The 17,169-nt window shown below is 43.1% G+C and overlaps 1 protein-coding gene across 4 annotated transcripts; it reads left to right on the forward strand.

Moving 5' to 3' along the window:
* The first annotated feature begins 9,656 nt into the window (after positions 1 to 9,656).
* Positions 9,657 to 16,309, forward strand: LOC115340208 (myosin regulatory light chain 2, smooth muscle minor isoform). Of its 4 annotated transcripts, none has more exons than XM_030011406.2 (4): positions 9,657 to 9,771; positions 14,212 to 14,409; positions 14,573 to 14,734; positions 15,801 to 16,309. In XM_030011406.2, the coding sequence occupies exons 2-4, from the start codon at positions 14,226 to 14,228 to the stop codon at positions 15,971 to 15,973; spliced, it is 519 nt and encodes a 172-aa protein (XP_029867266.1). In that variant the 5' UTR covers positions 9,657 to 9,771; positions 14,212 to 14,225; the 3' UTR covers positions 15,974 to 16,309. The 4 variants fall into 4 exon arrangements, with proteins under 4 accessions (XP_029867266.1, XP_040978925.1, XP_040978926.1 ...); XM_041122991.1 differs by having other exon boundaries at positions 9,690 to 9,763; positions 14,210 to 14,409; XM_041122992.1 differs by lacking the exon at positions 9,657 to 9,771 and adding an exon at positions 10,625 to 10,643.
* The last annotated feature ends 860 nt before the right edge of the window (positions 16,310 to 17,169 follow it).

Raw genomic sequence — 17,169 nt, forward strand, 5'->3', positions numbered from 1 at the left:
GGTTTCAGGAGTTTAATGACCCATATGAAGGAAGATTAACATCTTCACACTGGACAATGGGCAAGGGAAAGACACCGATAACAGTTGTCCATGTTAGACACAAGCAATCTGTATCTGCCTTATTTAACAGTGAAAGCACTGAGCTGTACTGACATTGCAAGCTGTGAGAACACGGAGCTGTGGCAACGATAGGCATTTTAAAATTTGAATCTGTTCCCTAAAATTGCTGAATAACATTATTTTTCAGAGCACTGCATCTCTGAATTATGTGTGTAACAAATAAATCAGTATTCTGAATGTAAGCTCAGACTAGCTAATCAACCACACGGTTATTTGCATAGATCAGTGAAAACTGCTGAAAGCAATATTGATATTCACAATCTCTAGCAACCACAGCAATGCCTTATTTGGTTTTTAATTTTTCTTTCCAAGTGTCAGATACAAGTATAATATTCTTTCACTGAAAATAACTTTGAAGTAATGAGCAAACAGAAACCAACTGTACAATTCACAAAGCTCTTTAGTTTCAGTCCCTTCTCAGCACAAGTTCTTAAAACAAGATTGTAACATCAAATTGATTTTGGAATTCAAATAATTTTACTGTGGAGCAGCTACTGCCTTCTTGCCTACCTACTTGTCTTTCTACCCAATGGGAAAGACACCTCTTAAGAATCCCAGAATACTTCAAGGAAGAAAGACTATACATTAGGGCATTACTATTCAAGAAGTAGTATTCGCGGAGTCTGTGAACAGCACTTATGGGGTGAGCTGCATATACACTTAATTAACAGCCAGCTTTTAATAACAGTGGACTTAAGAGTTCATGGGAAACTAAAGATTCATTCACAAAGTGGGCAGGCAGATGTAGGCTTGACAAATCTGAATACAGTCTCAGGGAACGGCACCGTTAGGGCCCGGGCACAGGGGGGGGTTATCCTCTCCCTGCCTTTTCTACTCTGTGATCTCTGGCTTTTCAGTCTGCCCATAGAGGTGGAAGGCAACAAGGAGATACGACGTAAGAACCAAATATGCGCAAAACTGACCAGAGAATATAGCACTGGAAATGTATGTCAAACTCCAGTCATCTAAGTCAAATTTGCAAACATTAAAATCCTGCTACATAATTGGCTTTGTAACTTTTCCTTTCTTTTTTCTCTCCTTTCCCTGTAGCACAATTAAATGGAGATCTATTTCCAAAGTACATTTGCGAACTATTTGGTATTTAAAGCTTCTGAGCCACAATCACTTTGCCACTGCACAGCTATGTCTTATTCTGAAAATGGTTTCTCTGAGAGTTTGTTCAGTAGAGCAGGTACCACCCCTACTTAGCACCAGCATTAACTTTGCTGGCCAAGGAAGATGTTGCAACCTGATCCTCTGCAACAACTGAAAGGCTTGTGATCTCCTTGCTTTGCTTGCGTTTTTCCTGCTCACCTAGTAAACATGCTACATGGGCAGCTTGGTAGCCATTTGAAACCTGCCTGGGATCTGGCATTAATAATTCTGCATTTTTGTCACAGAATGTCTTTCATTCTGGTGTCCTTGTATACACTTCTTCTGTGATTAACGTTAGCTGTCTCCAGTTCAAGAAGCTGGAGGGATACCAGCATCCTGATTTTTGTCTTTCTGTGAGTCTCTGAGTTGTTCTAAGTGTATTATAAACATCTTTGTCTGCATATGCCGTATTACTGGATCTCATTGTTGCTGGTAGTGAGCTGGCAATGGGGCGGAAAAGCTCTTTTGCCCAGGTACTTTCTGCTTTTGAACTTCTAATAATAGCTCCTCCAGCACTCATCCCCTGTGTATTAAAACAGGCTAGATGAGTAATTCAGAGAACTACACACAGAGGGCTGTACTCTTTGTACATGATCCTAAAATGCCTGCTAACATAATTGCAACACAATCTCTTTATTGCAAGAGATGCTGCTCTGCGTGGCCCATTACACTGCTAACCCAAATGGGTACGATCCCTAATCTTTATATCTATCATGAGAAAAACAGTGGAAGGAAGGTAGCCTCTAGAATTATTATCTCTGTATACATACAGTCTTTGGATTAATTGGAAACACTCCTACAGATAACAGCATAATCTTTGTAGGAATAATTAGAACAGTGATACAGACCTACAACACTCGACTTTATTAGATAAAGTTAGAAGAGTGTGGAGTCTGGAGTTTATATGATTCACTGTCTTATGAAGCTGATACCAACCCAAGGACTAAATGTGCACAGCAGAAAATATGGGACGTATCTTTGTTTACTATTTATAGTCACATGCAAAAGGAGAGGGGAAGCATTTGTCCACTACAATGTGTCTTATTTTCTATGAGATTGTCCAAATTTGAGCCCATCTGTTGACCATTTATCACCTCCTGGCAGCTCTTTGAAGTTTAGCCACAGTTACTGTATTTGCTCTTGCAAAAAAGGTTTATTTAAACATTGCTTTAGCTCTGGCCAAAGAAAATTTAAAAGTTAGCTACAGGGGAGAGATCAAACTGAATAGTTCAAGACTATTTTCACATTCTGTGGTTTTATGAATTAAAGTTTTAGGTTACTTAACTTGCAGAGGATGAACTTCTTGAAAGTTTCAGATTCTGATGGGATTTTGGGGAAAATATTTGCAATTAATCCACACTGGGGGAAAATGGCAACATTTTGGGACCAGAAACATATTCTTCTTAAAGATTTTTGCCAGTATTTTCCTGTATTTATCTATATATGATGAAGAAACAGCTTTCATTAAGCCATTCAGAGACACCTTGAAATTTTTAATACTTTTATTTATCATTACTTCCACAGGTCTGAAAGCATCATTAAAATAAAATACACAGTGAATATTTTTCAGCCAATATCAGATTTCTCTCATTTTGCCTACAGAAAAAAATGTTAACTTATTAAGCGTACCACAGTACTTTACATTTCCCATCAGTATAAAAGTCCTGTGTTTGGGGTTTCAGAGTGGAAGGGCGTGTGCTGCTCTGACAGCTGAATCCTGAGCCCCCGGCTGTAAGTGCGGTACATGTCTGAGAACAGCCCTGCAAAAGGCATTAGTGGCTTCTAACGCAGGGCTGATTTTTCTGCTTACGCTCCTGCATCTGCATAAAATTTTGCTCTTTCGTTATAGCTCTCTAGGGACTGTTACACTAGCTGGCAGAGTAAATACAAAGGGAATATGTCCCTTCTCTGTCCTAACACCAACAGGGACTCATGACCAGGCGCAGCTGCATAGTGACTGCTAGAGGGTTAATAACAGCTGCTGATGAGCTCCAGAAATTCCTGGTGGAGCAATTAAATTCTTTTGCTGCCGGGTTGCTAATGAAGAGGGGAATGCTCAAGTGAGCCATGTCTGGTCTCCTGGAAGTGCTGCCTGCCCTAGCAGGGGAGTACCTCCCTGGGAAGGTGCGGGAGCAGTGGGAAATCCAACCTGCAGCAAGGAAGCCAGAGTCCTGTGTTCCCCCTGCAGCTACTCCAGAGAAAGGAGCAAGGGTTGGGGAAGCCGAGTTTGGTGGGAAAAGGGCTGGAAACTTTTCCAGTTGGAAAAGTGTGAGCTTGTCCTTTTCCCTTCCTTGAAATCAGTACAAAGGGAGGAAAAGGGGGGAAAGGGATTTTATTACACCTGTCAGATACCCCAAGTAAGCCTTTTTGGGGTGCAGTCTTGGGGGACCATGGTCTGTCAGCAGCTATTCTGCAATATGAGATACTCAGAAGAAGACTACCTTTAAAATGTGAATATCTAGAGGGACTGCAAACCAGTGTTTTTGATTCCCCCTACCATTTGCAATCAGCTCCTGTTCACTGTTATCACTCTAGAGCCATGGGTCAGATTACAGTTCTGGGTGGAGCATTTGGAAAATGATTATGCTTTCCCTTATCCCCACTTTCAGTTGGAGAAGTTGAGTCAAGTTACACATGTCATTTCATTTATCGTCTGGTTTCTGGTCTCAAGGCTGCTTTCATGTGTAAAATGGCCAGAGGCTTAATACTTTGTTTTTTAAAGTGAGGTTTCCTTTTTAAAAGCACAAAAGCCAGCTCTCTAAACGAGGGCTTTTGAGAGGTCTTCCCATCTCATCAACAGAAAAAATTTTATTTCCTTCCATAGCTGGCAACAGGGAGCCAGTGCAGTCCTGGGTGCAAGCAGAACATGCAGCTAATGTTCAGTGGGATAGACTTACAAATAGGAAAATTTCAAAATACGTTCTTTTAAAAGCATTTTTGTCTTTGTCAATTTTTCACAGTCCTCATTAAATCCTCATTACTTTTCCTATGCTACACAAGGGAGAGAACATGTTCTTAATTCTAACATCAAAATTAACATGTTCCTGTGAGCTATCCAGGTAGACTTGAACTAGGAAGCATGGCTAGAGATGGAAAGTGTACCTAGAGCTTTGTGAAGCTGGTTTAATTTGCTGTGTTTGTTTGCTCATTTTTTTCATTATAATTTGTTTGTTCACTGCTGTTTGTGTGCTCATTTCATCAATTCTCACTGAAAAGGGTTCATAAACTACGAGTTCTCCATTGGCTTTCAGGTTTGAATGAAAATCACTCCAAATCTCATTTTTTCCAGCTTTTGGCCTACTCTAGAATATTTGATTTCATATACTTTGCAAGCACTTGGATATTTTATTCAACCCAGATTTATTCAAAATTTCCTTCTGGCCTGTTCTAAATTCGGTCCAGATTCAGAGGAAGATTTGCAAACCTTGTTCAAGTGGTAGGTCAGCTCCAGCTATTCTCGCTCACACAGGTGCCTCTGCTGAAAACAAGGAGACTAATTTTGTTATGCAAGCAGAAAACATAGTTACCTCATGTGGTGTTGATTACTATGATGTTGCACCTGTTACTTGTAAATTTGTATTTTGTAACTTTGATTGCAATACCATAAAACAAAACACTTTCCATCCCCAGAAGAAGAAATCTGAGCTTTTCATAAAATGAACACACTGATTGCCAGCCTGCACCGAAACCAGAGAGGCGGCTCAGAGTTGCATCATGGGTGAAACTGTGATGTCAGGTTTCACAGCCTGTTAACAGCTGTGATAAACCGAGCTCTCAGGACAGCTCCTGAAGCAACCAGAGCTTGGAGGCGCTTCTTGAAGTTTCTGGTGATGGGGAAGAAGCAATCAACAGTGGTGAAGCGGAGCAAAGAGGGGCTACTATAGCAAGGCAGAACCCCACTGTGTAAAACAACTTCAGGCAACTTCGGACACAAGTCCAGCAACTTCTCTCACTCGAGGTGGGAGGACGCTCGCTACCGGCGCTGGGAGCTCGGAAGGAGCCCGAGTGTCACCCCGCAGCCCGCGGCGCCTGGAGCGCCTTGCCCCTGCCTTTCCCAGGCCACAGCAGGATTTAGCCCCGAATCCATTTAATGTCATTTTACAGCGTCCTCTCCTGTCCGTGCCGGTACCGGGCCTCGCCGCTCTCTCGGCTCCTACCCAAACGAGGAGCTCCCCTTGCCGGTGGCAGCCGGTACGGGAGGTGCCCGCCCCGCTCCCGTCGGCCGGGCGGCTTGCAGCGGCACAGGGCTGTCCCGCTCGAGGTCGGAATTGTAAGCCAAGGTGAGTCAATATCAGCCTCCCCGGAGCCTGAGAGCGGGCAGCGGCAGGGCTCCGGTGCAGGTGTCTGGCAGCGGGGCGAGGAGGAGGGAGCTGCCGGGAGGAGGGACCCTGGGCCCGGACGCCGGGCTCGGGCGTGGAGCCTCGCTGCCCCGGGCTCTGCAAGGACAGCACACAAAGGAAGCAGGCTAAAGCCGTGGATAAAACGGGCACCTTCGTCCCGGAGCGAGGCGCCAGCATGAGAGGTATCTCATCTTAAATGTAGTACAGGCAGCATCCACGGCGATCAGGGGAAGAAATAACCTGGAAAAAAAATAAAACATTTCTAGTACAAGCCACGTGTAAGTTGCAGGATGGAGACCACAACAGGAGCTTAACGAATGAAGGAATGCTGCTACCGTGAGCGGGGATGTCTCTCACCTGCCAGCCGGGGAGGCCTGGGAGTCCTCACAGTCAATGCCGCGGGAATGTGGCTGTGCTGCTCCCAAACGTGACCTGCTCATGCAGCATCCACATCGAGTTTGTGCATCCCCAGTTACCGCACAACCTGCGTAACCCGCTCACAGATAAGTAAGGCGTGACAGAAGTTGTCACAGAGCAGAATGGGCATAGAGGATGCATGCGCTGCTATTCCTTTTACTTCCAGTGCTTGCAATGCCCAGCGCATGCCTTGACTCCTTGCATTCAACATTGGAACCAGGTTTTGTCCCAAAATGGAAGGACAAATCTACTTCACACATGATGCAACAGTACAAAATGAGAGAGAGATGCATTTGCAAGATTAAAAAGAAACGAACGTTGCAGGGCTGTTCAAACTAAAAATGTTCCTGTAGTACTGATCATGGCTGCAAAAAAGTAATGAGGCCTGGGGAAAAAGTAACGTAGCAGACAGAAGTCTCTGGAAAGAGCAAGAAAGATAAATATAAGCTCTAATGTCATCTAGCATACCACAATCAAAGGTAACTGTATTCTTCATCATTACTTTGCAGTTATTTTCTGTTCTGCAATACCAGAGGACTAACTCAGTACATAGACACAACTGCTCAGTACAGACAGCCCTCCAAAGTGCTCTTTTTTAACACTTCAGACACTTTGGTCATTTCTCTCTTTCATGTGCTATTGCTCACGGCCTCATGGTGCAGGAGAATAGCTTGGCTTAGACAGCGCTTTTGTTTGGTTTGTTCTCGTGTATCAACATCACTTTGCACTTTCACAATATTTCTTTACTTCAATGGTGGGTGGGCCACTGAGGCGCAGGGACATGAACACATTGCAGTATTGTGGAAAATACCGATCTGCATGCAGAGTAAGGTATTACCGAGCGTGAGAATTTCCCCAAAGGTATATAGAAAGAAGCAGTGGAGATCCCTACAACAGTGGAGTGTGAAAGGACGCAGAAGATGCAAAATGCAATGATGCCAGTGACCAAGCATGCCCAGGAAGGCAGGCCCTTCCCCAAACAAGCCACTGCAGAGGTGTCCCCGGGCAGATTGCCTGCTAGCCAAGAGAGGAGCCTGGTTGCTCTGTTAATACTGTATTTACTGCAGTGAGACTGTCCGTGCATACAAAAGTGACACCAACCCAGAAGGATTAGCCTAAGTCTAGCATGTATACAAGACTGAGTTTACAAGCAGCCTTGGAAAACTGCCTACTTTAGGGACCTCTGGCCTCTGAGGAAGGAGCAGGTAAGTCACCTTAAGGTAGATATTTAAGTTATTTAGGTGTCCAAAGATTGGAAGCTCATAGGAGTTTTGGAAGTGTGCAAGCTTCCAAATCCCATTGAAGGTAGACTCCAAAACTACTTACCTTACTGAAAATCCTTTTACGTTCCCATCCGCATCTTTAGCATTTATGTGTCATTGGCTGTCTAGCCCACCTGTGCTTCATTTTCACCATCTGTAAACTGGAACTCATGATGCTTTTATACTGTCTAAAGAAGTTTAATGAGAGCTAATGAAGAAGAATGTTACAAATTAATCAGGCATTTTTTTATAACTGGTCAATTATTTTTTCTGGAAACAGGATTGCTCTTCATGAATCAATATTACTGCTGTCTGTATTTCTTAAAGATGCCTGAAATCTAGTGAGTCTCTGAATTTCTCCCTGCTTCTCAAAATAAAAGGTTGCACACCTTTTGCCATTAAGAAATGATTCAGAAAAAAATCTTGTGAAAGGTCAGTGGGCAATAAGGTAAACTCAACTACAGTAATTTACAGTATAGGCTGAAGTCCTCAGTGGTTAGTCAATATATCAAGTATTACTCATTATGTTAAATATTAAACCTGGCAGCTACTCATATCCAGACACATCAGACACAGATCCCAGGTATGAAGGCTTATTCTGACAGGTCTTCCTACATATTCATTATTCACATTTTAGCCTTTGTTCTTTTATTCATACATTTTTCATTATTCCAATTTTGGGTAAGCTAAAAAATTATTTTAGAATAGGTCCTAAAAATAAACGTACTTATAAATCATTGAGTTGGTTTTGTATCAATTTTTGAAGGAAAAAATTAGGAAATCATTGTTATTGAATATAATTTATTTCATCGTTGGATAAAAATACAACCTGTAATATAGTTAAAGATTCCCATTCCTGCTCTTATCAAGGCTAACCCTGCTAAATTACACGTCAGTTTTGCTACTGACTCCAGCAGTAGTATTGCGCTCTAGAAACATAAGAAACAAAGATTGAAAAAAGTGGTTCAGAATAGGTGTGAGTTTCGGTCCGCAGCGTGCGGAACGACCTGTTTCTGGATCACGAGAGGAAGGGTTGTCCAAGCTTCCACGTCATAGCCGCCCTGCAACAGAAGCGCGTGTGCTCAGTGTCAGGTCCTGCCGGTGACCATGCAGAAGACCCATATCCCAAGCGCAGCATCCCGCCGGCACGCAGCAGAAACACGGGAGATGTGACAGAAGCCACCCCACTTCCCCGTAAATAAAAAATACTGCCGGCAGCACCAGTGACAAGGAAAACGGTGCAAGCGGGAGACCTTTCTCCTGACCCAGCTGTGGCCTGGTACTCGGCAGCCTAGTGGAGATGTTCTGCCTGCTGCAGCACCCTGCTCGCTGCCCCCGCACTGTGCGGGGGGGGGGCCTGGGGAGGCTCAGCCCAGCTGCTGCACCTCCCGGGTGCTTGGTCAAGAAGTTTTATTTCCCTCAGTAAAGTCAGAAATACAGGTAATCCCTCAGCATTTTCACAAACGATGCGAGAACTGAATATACCCGAGACCTCTGTTACACAGGCTGGCGTTGGCCTAGGCGGGTAAAAACTACTCCAGGATGGGATTACATGCAGACGACAAACCGGCATAAGCCCCCTCTCCCTAGGAAACCAGGCCAAATACGCAGCCTTACTTATTGTCTCCGAATCCAAGACAGACAAGCAATGAACTTGTTAAGAACAGTCTTCCAGATCTGTTGTTGCAACAGCATCTCCTGAGAATGCACGACAGTAATAAAATGTATTTTTGCGTTATGATGGCATGGTTACCGGCTCCCCCCCCGCCACCGCGCTGTCCTGGATATTCAAAGACAGCTGGGAACACGGTTTGTTTTTCTGTCAGAAAAGGGGAACAGCTGAGGCCTGCAACGCTTTGTGAGACAACTGCAACCCCTAACTAAACAGAGGTCCTTGGAAAGGCGGGTGTTTCGCGACGTGCGGCTCCCAGGGCGGCTGGGACCGCCGCCGCTGGCCCGGGGGGCAAACACCCCCACGCAGCCCCACGCACCGCGAGAACGGCGCCCAGCCGAGGGGCCCCGCCCCGCCCGTCGCCCCGAGCCGGCAGAGCAGGAAACTCCCGCCGTTGCCTTACAAGGGCAGACGCGGCGCTCCCTCCGCCCCCCGCCCCTGGAATGCGGTGACCGCACCGTGCTGCACCAACGCTTCGGTCCGCCGGGGGGGGCGGACGGCACAGAGGCCGAGCCCGAGGCCTTGACCTTATCCTCCCGAGGAGGGTAGAGTCCCCTGAGAGGAAGCGTGCCTCACACAGTCACCCTCGGGACATCCCTGGGCACGGTTTGTGCCGCCTCGTGCCGAAGCGACGAGCCTCGTCGCCGGCTCCCCCCGCCTCTCCGCGCGGATGGTCTCGCCCGCGCCTTCCTTCCTCTGCGCCGGCTGGGCGGCGGTCGCTGGCTCTCCGGAAGTGCTGTTGCTGCCGCAGCCGTTCCCCGCCGCGCTCGGACAAGGACCCTCTTCCCGCTGCCGCCGCCGCCAGGTGAGGCGGGGCCGCCGCCAGCGCTGGGCGGGGGGGCTCCGGCGACCGCCCGCGGGGTCTGGAGCCGGGGGGAGGTGAGGGGTGCGGCGGGGCGGGGCCGCCTGCGGCGCCGGGCCGGGGGGGTTGCTTGCGGCGTTACCCGCCTCGGGGACAGCCCCCCTCGGCCCTCGCCTCGCCGCTGCCGGGGTCGGCTGGAGGCGTGCCTGGCGCGGGCCCCGCGGCTGTCCCTCAGCGGGGAGCCGCCCTGCGCGGCCGGGGCCGGAGGGCGACCCCGGCTTGGGCGGTGGGCCGTTCCCGCGGGCCCAGGCAGCCGGTCGGAAGGGATCAGTTGCCTCCCGGCCGCATCGACCCTCTCCAGCCGTTTCCTCGGGATTGCTAGAGCAGGGGAAGGGCGAGTCTGAAAGCTCCTGCGGTTGGGAGAGGGTGAGATAGCAGGAGGGGTCGTGAGCCCGTCCTTTCCTGCTTACTTACGCTTTGAAATGACTATGGCCGCAACAAAGCTGCTGGGGACAGTTCGTGGTGGTTTCCACTCCCGAACTTTCAGACGGAGGCTTTCTTGAGTCACAGACGCTAGATTTTGAGGCAAGTCTGACTCCTGTAAAAAGTTTAGGAAAACTTACTACCGAGGAGTGTATTAAGATGGCTTTCAAGACTAGGTGAGATCGCCTAGGGTAATTTTTTTCGAAGCGTAATCTGCTCTTTATTGAGCTTTGCCACAGATCTGCTGGAGAGTGCCTTGCTCTTATCTCTTCCTGCTAACCACCCAGACTGTGGTGGATGCGTGGTTGTACCTGGTGCTGTAACCCGTTACGTGGACAGAACTTGGGATTTAGCTTTGAGGCTGACATTTGAATTTGGTGATTGAAAAGAAGGTGACCATTATATCTTAGTTCATGGAGAGACTTTCTTGGGTGCAGGTTGTGGGGTTTTATTGTGTGGTGGGGTTTTGTGTCTGTTTGGTTTTTTTTAATTTTGAGTGATAGGCATTCACAGTCATTATAAAAGTAATGTTGAAACTTCCGGTTACTGCCTCTAAAGAGATCCAGCTTGCACTGCTGTTAGTGGGTTGTGAAGTTTCATATCTTATTGTCTGGCTCAAGCTCTTTAGTTGCTTAGATTTGTCTCTTCCTAGGGTTTATCTTTTTCCCAGAAGTAAGGAGCATAAGATGACTTTCTGTGCTTCTGTAGTTTGATATCCATTGCTATGGCTCGACTAAGCAAATGAATGTACAAGCAGCACAGAGTGGCACAGTGCTATTACTACGTCTCTAGTCTAGTGGGTACAATTTATTGATTATTTTTTTTTTAAATGTGCAAATCTTCCTAAATAACGGCTATGTTTTCAGAAATATCTTATGGTAAGTCTTACAGGCAAGATCTTACATTAGAAGCTTCTTGAACAGTTGCCAAAACAAGGCCCAGGCCATTCAGTGCATCATAGTATTAAACAACAGAGACTAAACCATGACTTGTCATGACTCGTACTACCTAATGTGAAGTATGTCCACTTTTTATCTACCAAAATTCTTCTATTTTCAGTCTATATTTATTCTATTTCAATTATAAAAGCATGATTACTTTTTTTTTTAAATAAATGACCTAGTGGATTTATCAGATGAAATCCTATTTTCTCTAAAATTAGTGGGTCCAGTGCTTGACTCAAATGAGGTTAGTTCTGGCTTGTTACATCATTCACTTTTGTACCCAGAGAGATATCAGTAAGTGAACACTTGGAACTTTTTAATCATAAATTGATCTCTTTAGCTAACTAGATTGATGTCCTTGTTTCTCTGAACACATTCCAATTTATCACCCTCTTTCAAATGGAGTTTCCCAGAGCTGAGTGCAGCATTTCAGGCATAGGTGCACCAAACTTGGGCTGCAAGGCACCACAATCTTGTGAGACCTAATGTTTCTCTATATACGGGCTGACAGGTCTCTTGAAGTGAGAGTCATGCCTTCTGTATACTGTACGGCTTCTTCCCAAGCCTGGTTGAGAGAAACTGAGACAACAGTAACACAAGCATTGGCATATTTTTCATCTTCTCTAGTACAATATTCTGATATGGCAATCTTCTGAACAGAATTAAAAAGAAAGAGGCTCTCTTCCCACCATGTGTAGCTACAGTTGCCAGTAGTCTGCTTTTGTTACCTCCTTTTGATGAGGATTGAATTGTATGTGAGAGAATTGCAGGTAGTGGCTTGCTGTGAGCACTGCCTTGCAGCATGTGCAGAGTAAATGTTTTAGTTTACTTTGAATAGGCCATATCCTGAAAACTATGAATTATTTCAGAGAACAGTTATTAACAGATATTGTTTGACTCTATTTTGGGTAGTGGAACTTTTAATCAATAATTTAGAGTTTAACAGTAACTTGCATGAGTCTTTTTACTGAGGTAAGACTGCAGTTATGCACAACCCTTGACTGCAGCTTGAAGGCAAGCTGCCTTTATTGTCAGCTGTCTTCATAAATATCTAGATGTCAGGAGTTCATATTTATTTGTTGAGGTGTTGTTGGAGGCCAGACATCTCGGATAGCTTGTGGTTAGTGAATGCAATGAAGAGAACTTCAGTGTTGTTGAATGATGCGCAGTTGCATTTCATAGGCTATATTTAGTTTGGGACATAATGGTTTGTTTTATACGTCAGAAGAACGTTGCATATGCATATAGGATTTAAAAGCGTGGAATTAGCAGGGGAAATCAGCAACGCACTGTAGACAGACTGAGAAGGACATAATTATGGAATATCCTTTTATGATCCAGATGCTTGGTACAGCATGTCAGGTATCTGATACAAAGCAAGGTAAAATGTCTTTCCTTTTACTTAAAACCAAAAAAAAGCTAACTGCTTTTTGCCTGAATATTGGATTAACCATGTAAGGGAGTTACTTTGCTTAATTTTACTCCCTTTTTTTAAGGATGAATCCAAGTTAGTGACTTAAGTTGTGCTTTTCAGGAGGCTAACAGAAAATACTGTAACTGAGCAAACTATCTGAGAAACAGTTAGAACTGTGCTGTGACTGATTAGAATTGCATTTCTGACCAGATAATTTTTTTGAAGTTATAAAATTAATACTTAGTGTAAATTTCAAAATGTTGGCATTCTTCTGTCTACAGGTGAAGCTTAAATTTGTCATCTTTCAGGACACTTGCTGCAGGTGCTTCCTGTAAAATTCAAAATCAAGGATGGAAGGAATCTGGTTTGCATAACATTTGGTTTGGGCATAATAAAGGATTATGGCAGCATGAATTGCTTGCATTAGATAAAACTAAAGTGTAGAGGTGTACAAGACTTCTAGAAACAACATTAAACAGGGTCTACCTTACTTTGATCCAATAGCAATATTGAGGTCTTTGTGTTTGCATTTCAGTGAATGACTCAGCTTTTAGTGTTTGTACTGTCAACTATAGTTGAACACTAAATGTATTGTCCCAGCTAAAAAAGAAGCCGTTAACTTGAAAGCCTCACTTCTACCGATTATATTAGTGTTATAACATGTAAACTACCATCTTTATTTCTTCCTTTGACAGCTCGAAGGAAACAATGGAATTGGTATGTTTGTGATAACAAAACTGTAAAGATTCTATGAGAATATATAAATGTTTTAAAAGGTTGATAATTTAAAAGAATCTGCAGAGTTTTAGAACTATTATGTCATTAATTCATTTTAAAAAGAGTATCCTTGCATTTGCATATGTATTGTGTAATAGTTCCACTGTGTAAGAGAATAGCAGTGTAGTGCTTTTGAACCACATCCGTGTCCTTTTTCTAATGCACACAATCCTCTAGTCGACTTTGAAAGAACTCTAGTAGGAGTTCTTTGGCAGATCTCTCTTCCAGCTCCAGCACTATCCAATGATCTTCACAAAAGCCTTAGGCTCTTGTCAGGGTCATTCTGTGTACTAAGACCTACTGCTCTTCTAACAGCAGCTATTCTAACAAAATGCTATTCAGAATCTAAAATACTTTTTTTTTTTTCCTGCCCAAATGTTAGTTTAGCATACTGCTTAATTTAACTACTACATACTATGCTAGGTTAGCAGCCCATATCCTTCTACATGGTAGGTCAACAGTGCCTCCTAAACTGCTAAGTATGTCATCATCTTAATTTGTGGCAGATGCAGATAGAGTATTGAATCAGCAATGCAAGCACTGTGTGAGTTTCATTTCAAGAACTATGATTTCACTTGTTTTTTAATGTAGCCTGCTATTGGCCTACAGTGCCAGTCCCTGAATCCTGAAAGACATTATACTTAATAACAAGTGAAGTCCGAATGAAAAAAAAAAAAAAAACAATGGACCAGGAGATATTATAATAAATGTGTACTTTGGGGTATTTGCTTATAACATGGAATTTGATGTTCCTTTATCTCTCCCCCAAGGACTTGTAATCTGATTTAATAAGGCTAAATCTTGGATATGTTTCTGTCTCCCTAGAACCAACAGCCAACATGTCTAGCAAAAGGGCAAAGACGAAGACCACCAAGAAGCGCCCTCAGCGTGCCACTTCCAATGTATTTGCAATGTTTGATCAGTCGCAGATTCAAGAATTCAAGGAGGCCTTCAATATGATTGACCAGAACAGGGATGGCTTCATTGACAAAGAGGACTTGCATGATATGCTCGCCTCCCTTGGTAATGACACTTTCCTGTTTACAGTTGCCAAGCAAATTTGTGCTGTTAAAATAATTGAGTTTGGGATAGCTTATGAGAGATGTCTTGGTTTGTATTGCGCTATGCAGATTGCTTTTTCTTTTAGTTTGAAAGCTAAAACAAGTATGAATCCCTTTATTTGTAGGAAAGAATCCGACGGATGAATACCTGGATGCTATGATGAATGAGGCTCCAGGCCCCATAAACTTCACCATGTTTCTCACAATGTTTGGTGAGAAGTTAAATGGCACAGACCCAGAAGATGTAATCAGGAATGCTTTTGCTTGCTTTGACGAAGAAGCAACAGGTATGTAGGTAAAATAACAGTGTACATGTGTTATTTCTACTTACCATTAAATAACTTTTTTTTTAACAATAAATACTTATATTCATAGAAGTGGTGATGAATTTTTCAAATCTGAAAATTCTGGTTTCTGCAAACTAAAAATCATGCCTGTGTCCTCATCAGCTGAATTACCTTTTCAAGCACACTAAAACTTAAAATCCCAAGCGTCTGGCACTTTGGTCTGTTGTTCAAGACAGGAGAAAGTAAAAATTGTCAACCAGGGTCTTAAATTGTTCATAACTTAAAATTCGGCTTCAGGGCAACTTTTGTAAGGAGTATCCTTGTCTTCAAAGCTGTTGTGCTTTTATGAAGAACTTGTTGTCTGTCAGCAACTTGTATCTGTGTTCCCTCTGTTAAGCTGCACTTAAAGGGGAAGAAAATGAATACAAGAAAAACCTTCTGTGACTCGCAAGAGTGCTGATAGAAGGAATCACAAGTTATGTAAGGCTGCTTGTATAATAAACAATGCCAAAAATGTATTCTTTGCAACCAGTCTAATAAATCTGAGTTTTGTCACTGATCTAAGATCAATTTAAAAATCTTTGAAATATTTCAAACTACCCTGTGTTTCATGCACTCGTTGAACATTGGTAGTCAAGTTCCATTGTGGTTTTTTTTTATTAGTGGTTTTGATTAAGAATGTTCAAGACAAATGGATCCCCTTCATGTAAAATACACAGTTATTAGAAGGCTCAGTACTACTGGGAGTACGGCCCTGCTGTGGGGATGAAGGTCCAAGATGTATGCTGACAAACTTGTATCTTCTTTGAAACAACACAGGCAAATCATAAAATGGCCTTTACTTGAAGTAGTGAGACCATGCAGGTTAACTAAGAGGCTTGACTTGATTGAATGCTTGTAATTATTTGGCAATTATAGTAATAGGCTTTAATGGCTTTGTTTTAATTTGGCAACAAAGACTGTGGGTCTCTAATTGAAACAATTCAAAGAAAGAAATTATCATCCATCTATTAGCAGATAAATGTAAAAACTCCTTATTCTTATGTCCTCTTACATTATGTTTTAGGGTTCATCCAGGAAGACTACCTGCGAGAGCTGCTGACAACAATGGGAGACAGGTTCACAGATGAAGAGGTAGATGAGCTGTACAGAGAGGCACCGATCGACAAAAAGGGGAATTTCAACTACATTGAATTCACACGCATCCTGAAACATGGAGCAAAAGACAAGGATGACTGAGCAAATATCCTGATACCAGCAGATTATCTCTACTTTACACTTATGTTTATTTTTGAGGGTTTCTTCCTGATAGAACTTGTTGCATGCATTTAGCTTTACAGCTTTTGCCTTTCCCAATGTATTTATCTATTCTGGGCCATTTAGGCACACTTGCACCTGTGTAATCAGACTGGAAGTGGGGAAAATATTGTGAGGAAAAGGATATGGGGACAAAGATCCCTGGACTTCACAGTCCAGGAAAATAATCTCAATGTTTCTGGTTTAGCTGGATTTTTACATTTTTGTAATAAATGCCATTTTGAAATAAAGATTGCTATATAGATAAAATACCTCAAATTCTCTTGTGAAGAATGACATTTCTATTATGCATTTACAAATGCAGGTGTTAGTTGTATTTTACTTTCAGTTGCAAATCAAGTTGGAAAACTCATTTTCATAATGTTTTGTACGGTGTCACACAGTTCTGAAATGCTCCTAGCAGCACATGCTGATGTCTTTAAAAATGCAGCTGTACAAATATCTCAGGTTTTTGAAGTGGCATCTGACTGGTGTGAGTAGTTAGCCAAAGAATAGTTAAGAAAGATTGTTACAATTGCCTAAGGGCCAGCAGAGAACACTTAGGATTCTTAAGCAGATATCATGTCCAGCTTTTATTTCCTTTTAATATTGATAGTTTTTTTAGCAATATTTTCATGTCAAAGTTTGCATTCCTATTTATGCTGGCAGTAAATGGGAATTAGGCATATTTTTCCCCCTTCTGCTGAAGTAAGCTTGTGCAAAGGAATCTGTCTCTGAGCTACAGTGTCAGTGCTGGCACTAATTAACAGCAGTACATGGCCGGAAAACCTACATAAAAGCTGCAGAACAGAGCTCTAATTTGCATGTGAGAATGAGAACAAAGTACTTCTGAGAATTAACTTGGTAAAACCCTATACATGCTGAAGTCCCTCTCGCTTTTTAAAAGATTATACTTTTTCTTTAGCTATGTGGATAAGATGGCTTTTAAGCAAGCAAGATTCATTCATTCAAAAATAGCTGTACTGATGCTGTGTCTTGAATAACAAGAAAAAAGAAAGGCTGTTCTCTTAGTTCTTTGCATGATCATGTGTCTTTCTCTCTTGGCTACTGCAGGCTGAAAAGCATAAGGGGAATTTATCTTACCTATGTATTTAGCAATTAAAGTGATGATCTCTTAT

This window comes from Aquila chrysaetos, chromosome 4, assembly GCF_900496995.4.
Source record: "Aquila chrysaetos chrysaetos chromosome 4, bAquChr1.4, whole genome shotgun sequence".
NCBI classification, from domain to species: domain Eukaryota; kingdom Metazoa; phylum Chordata; class Aves; order Accipitriformes; family Accipitridae; genus Aquila; species Aquila chrysaetos.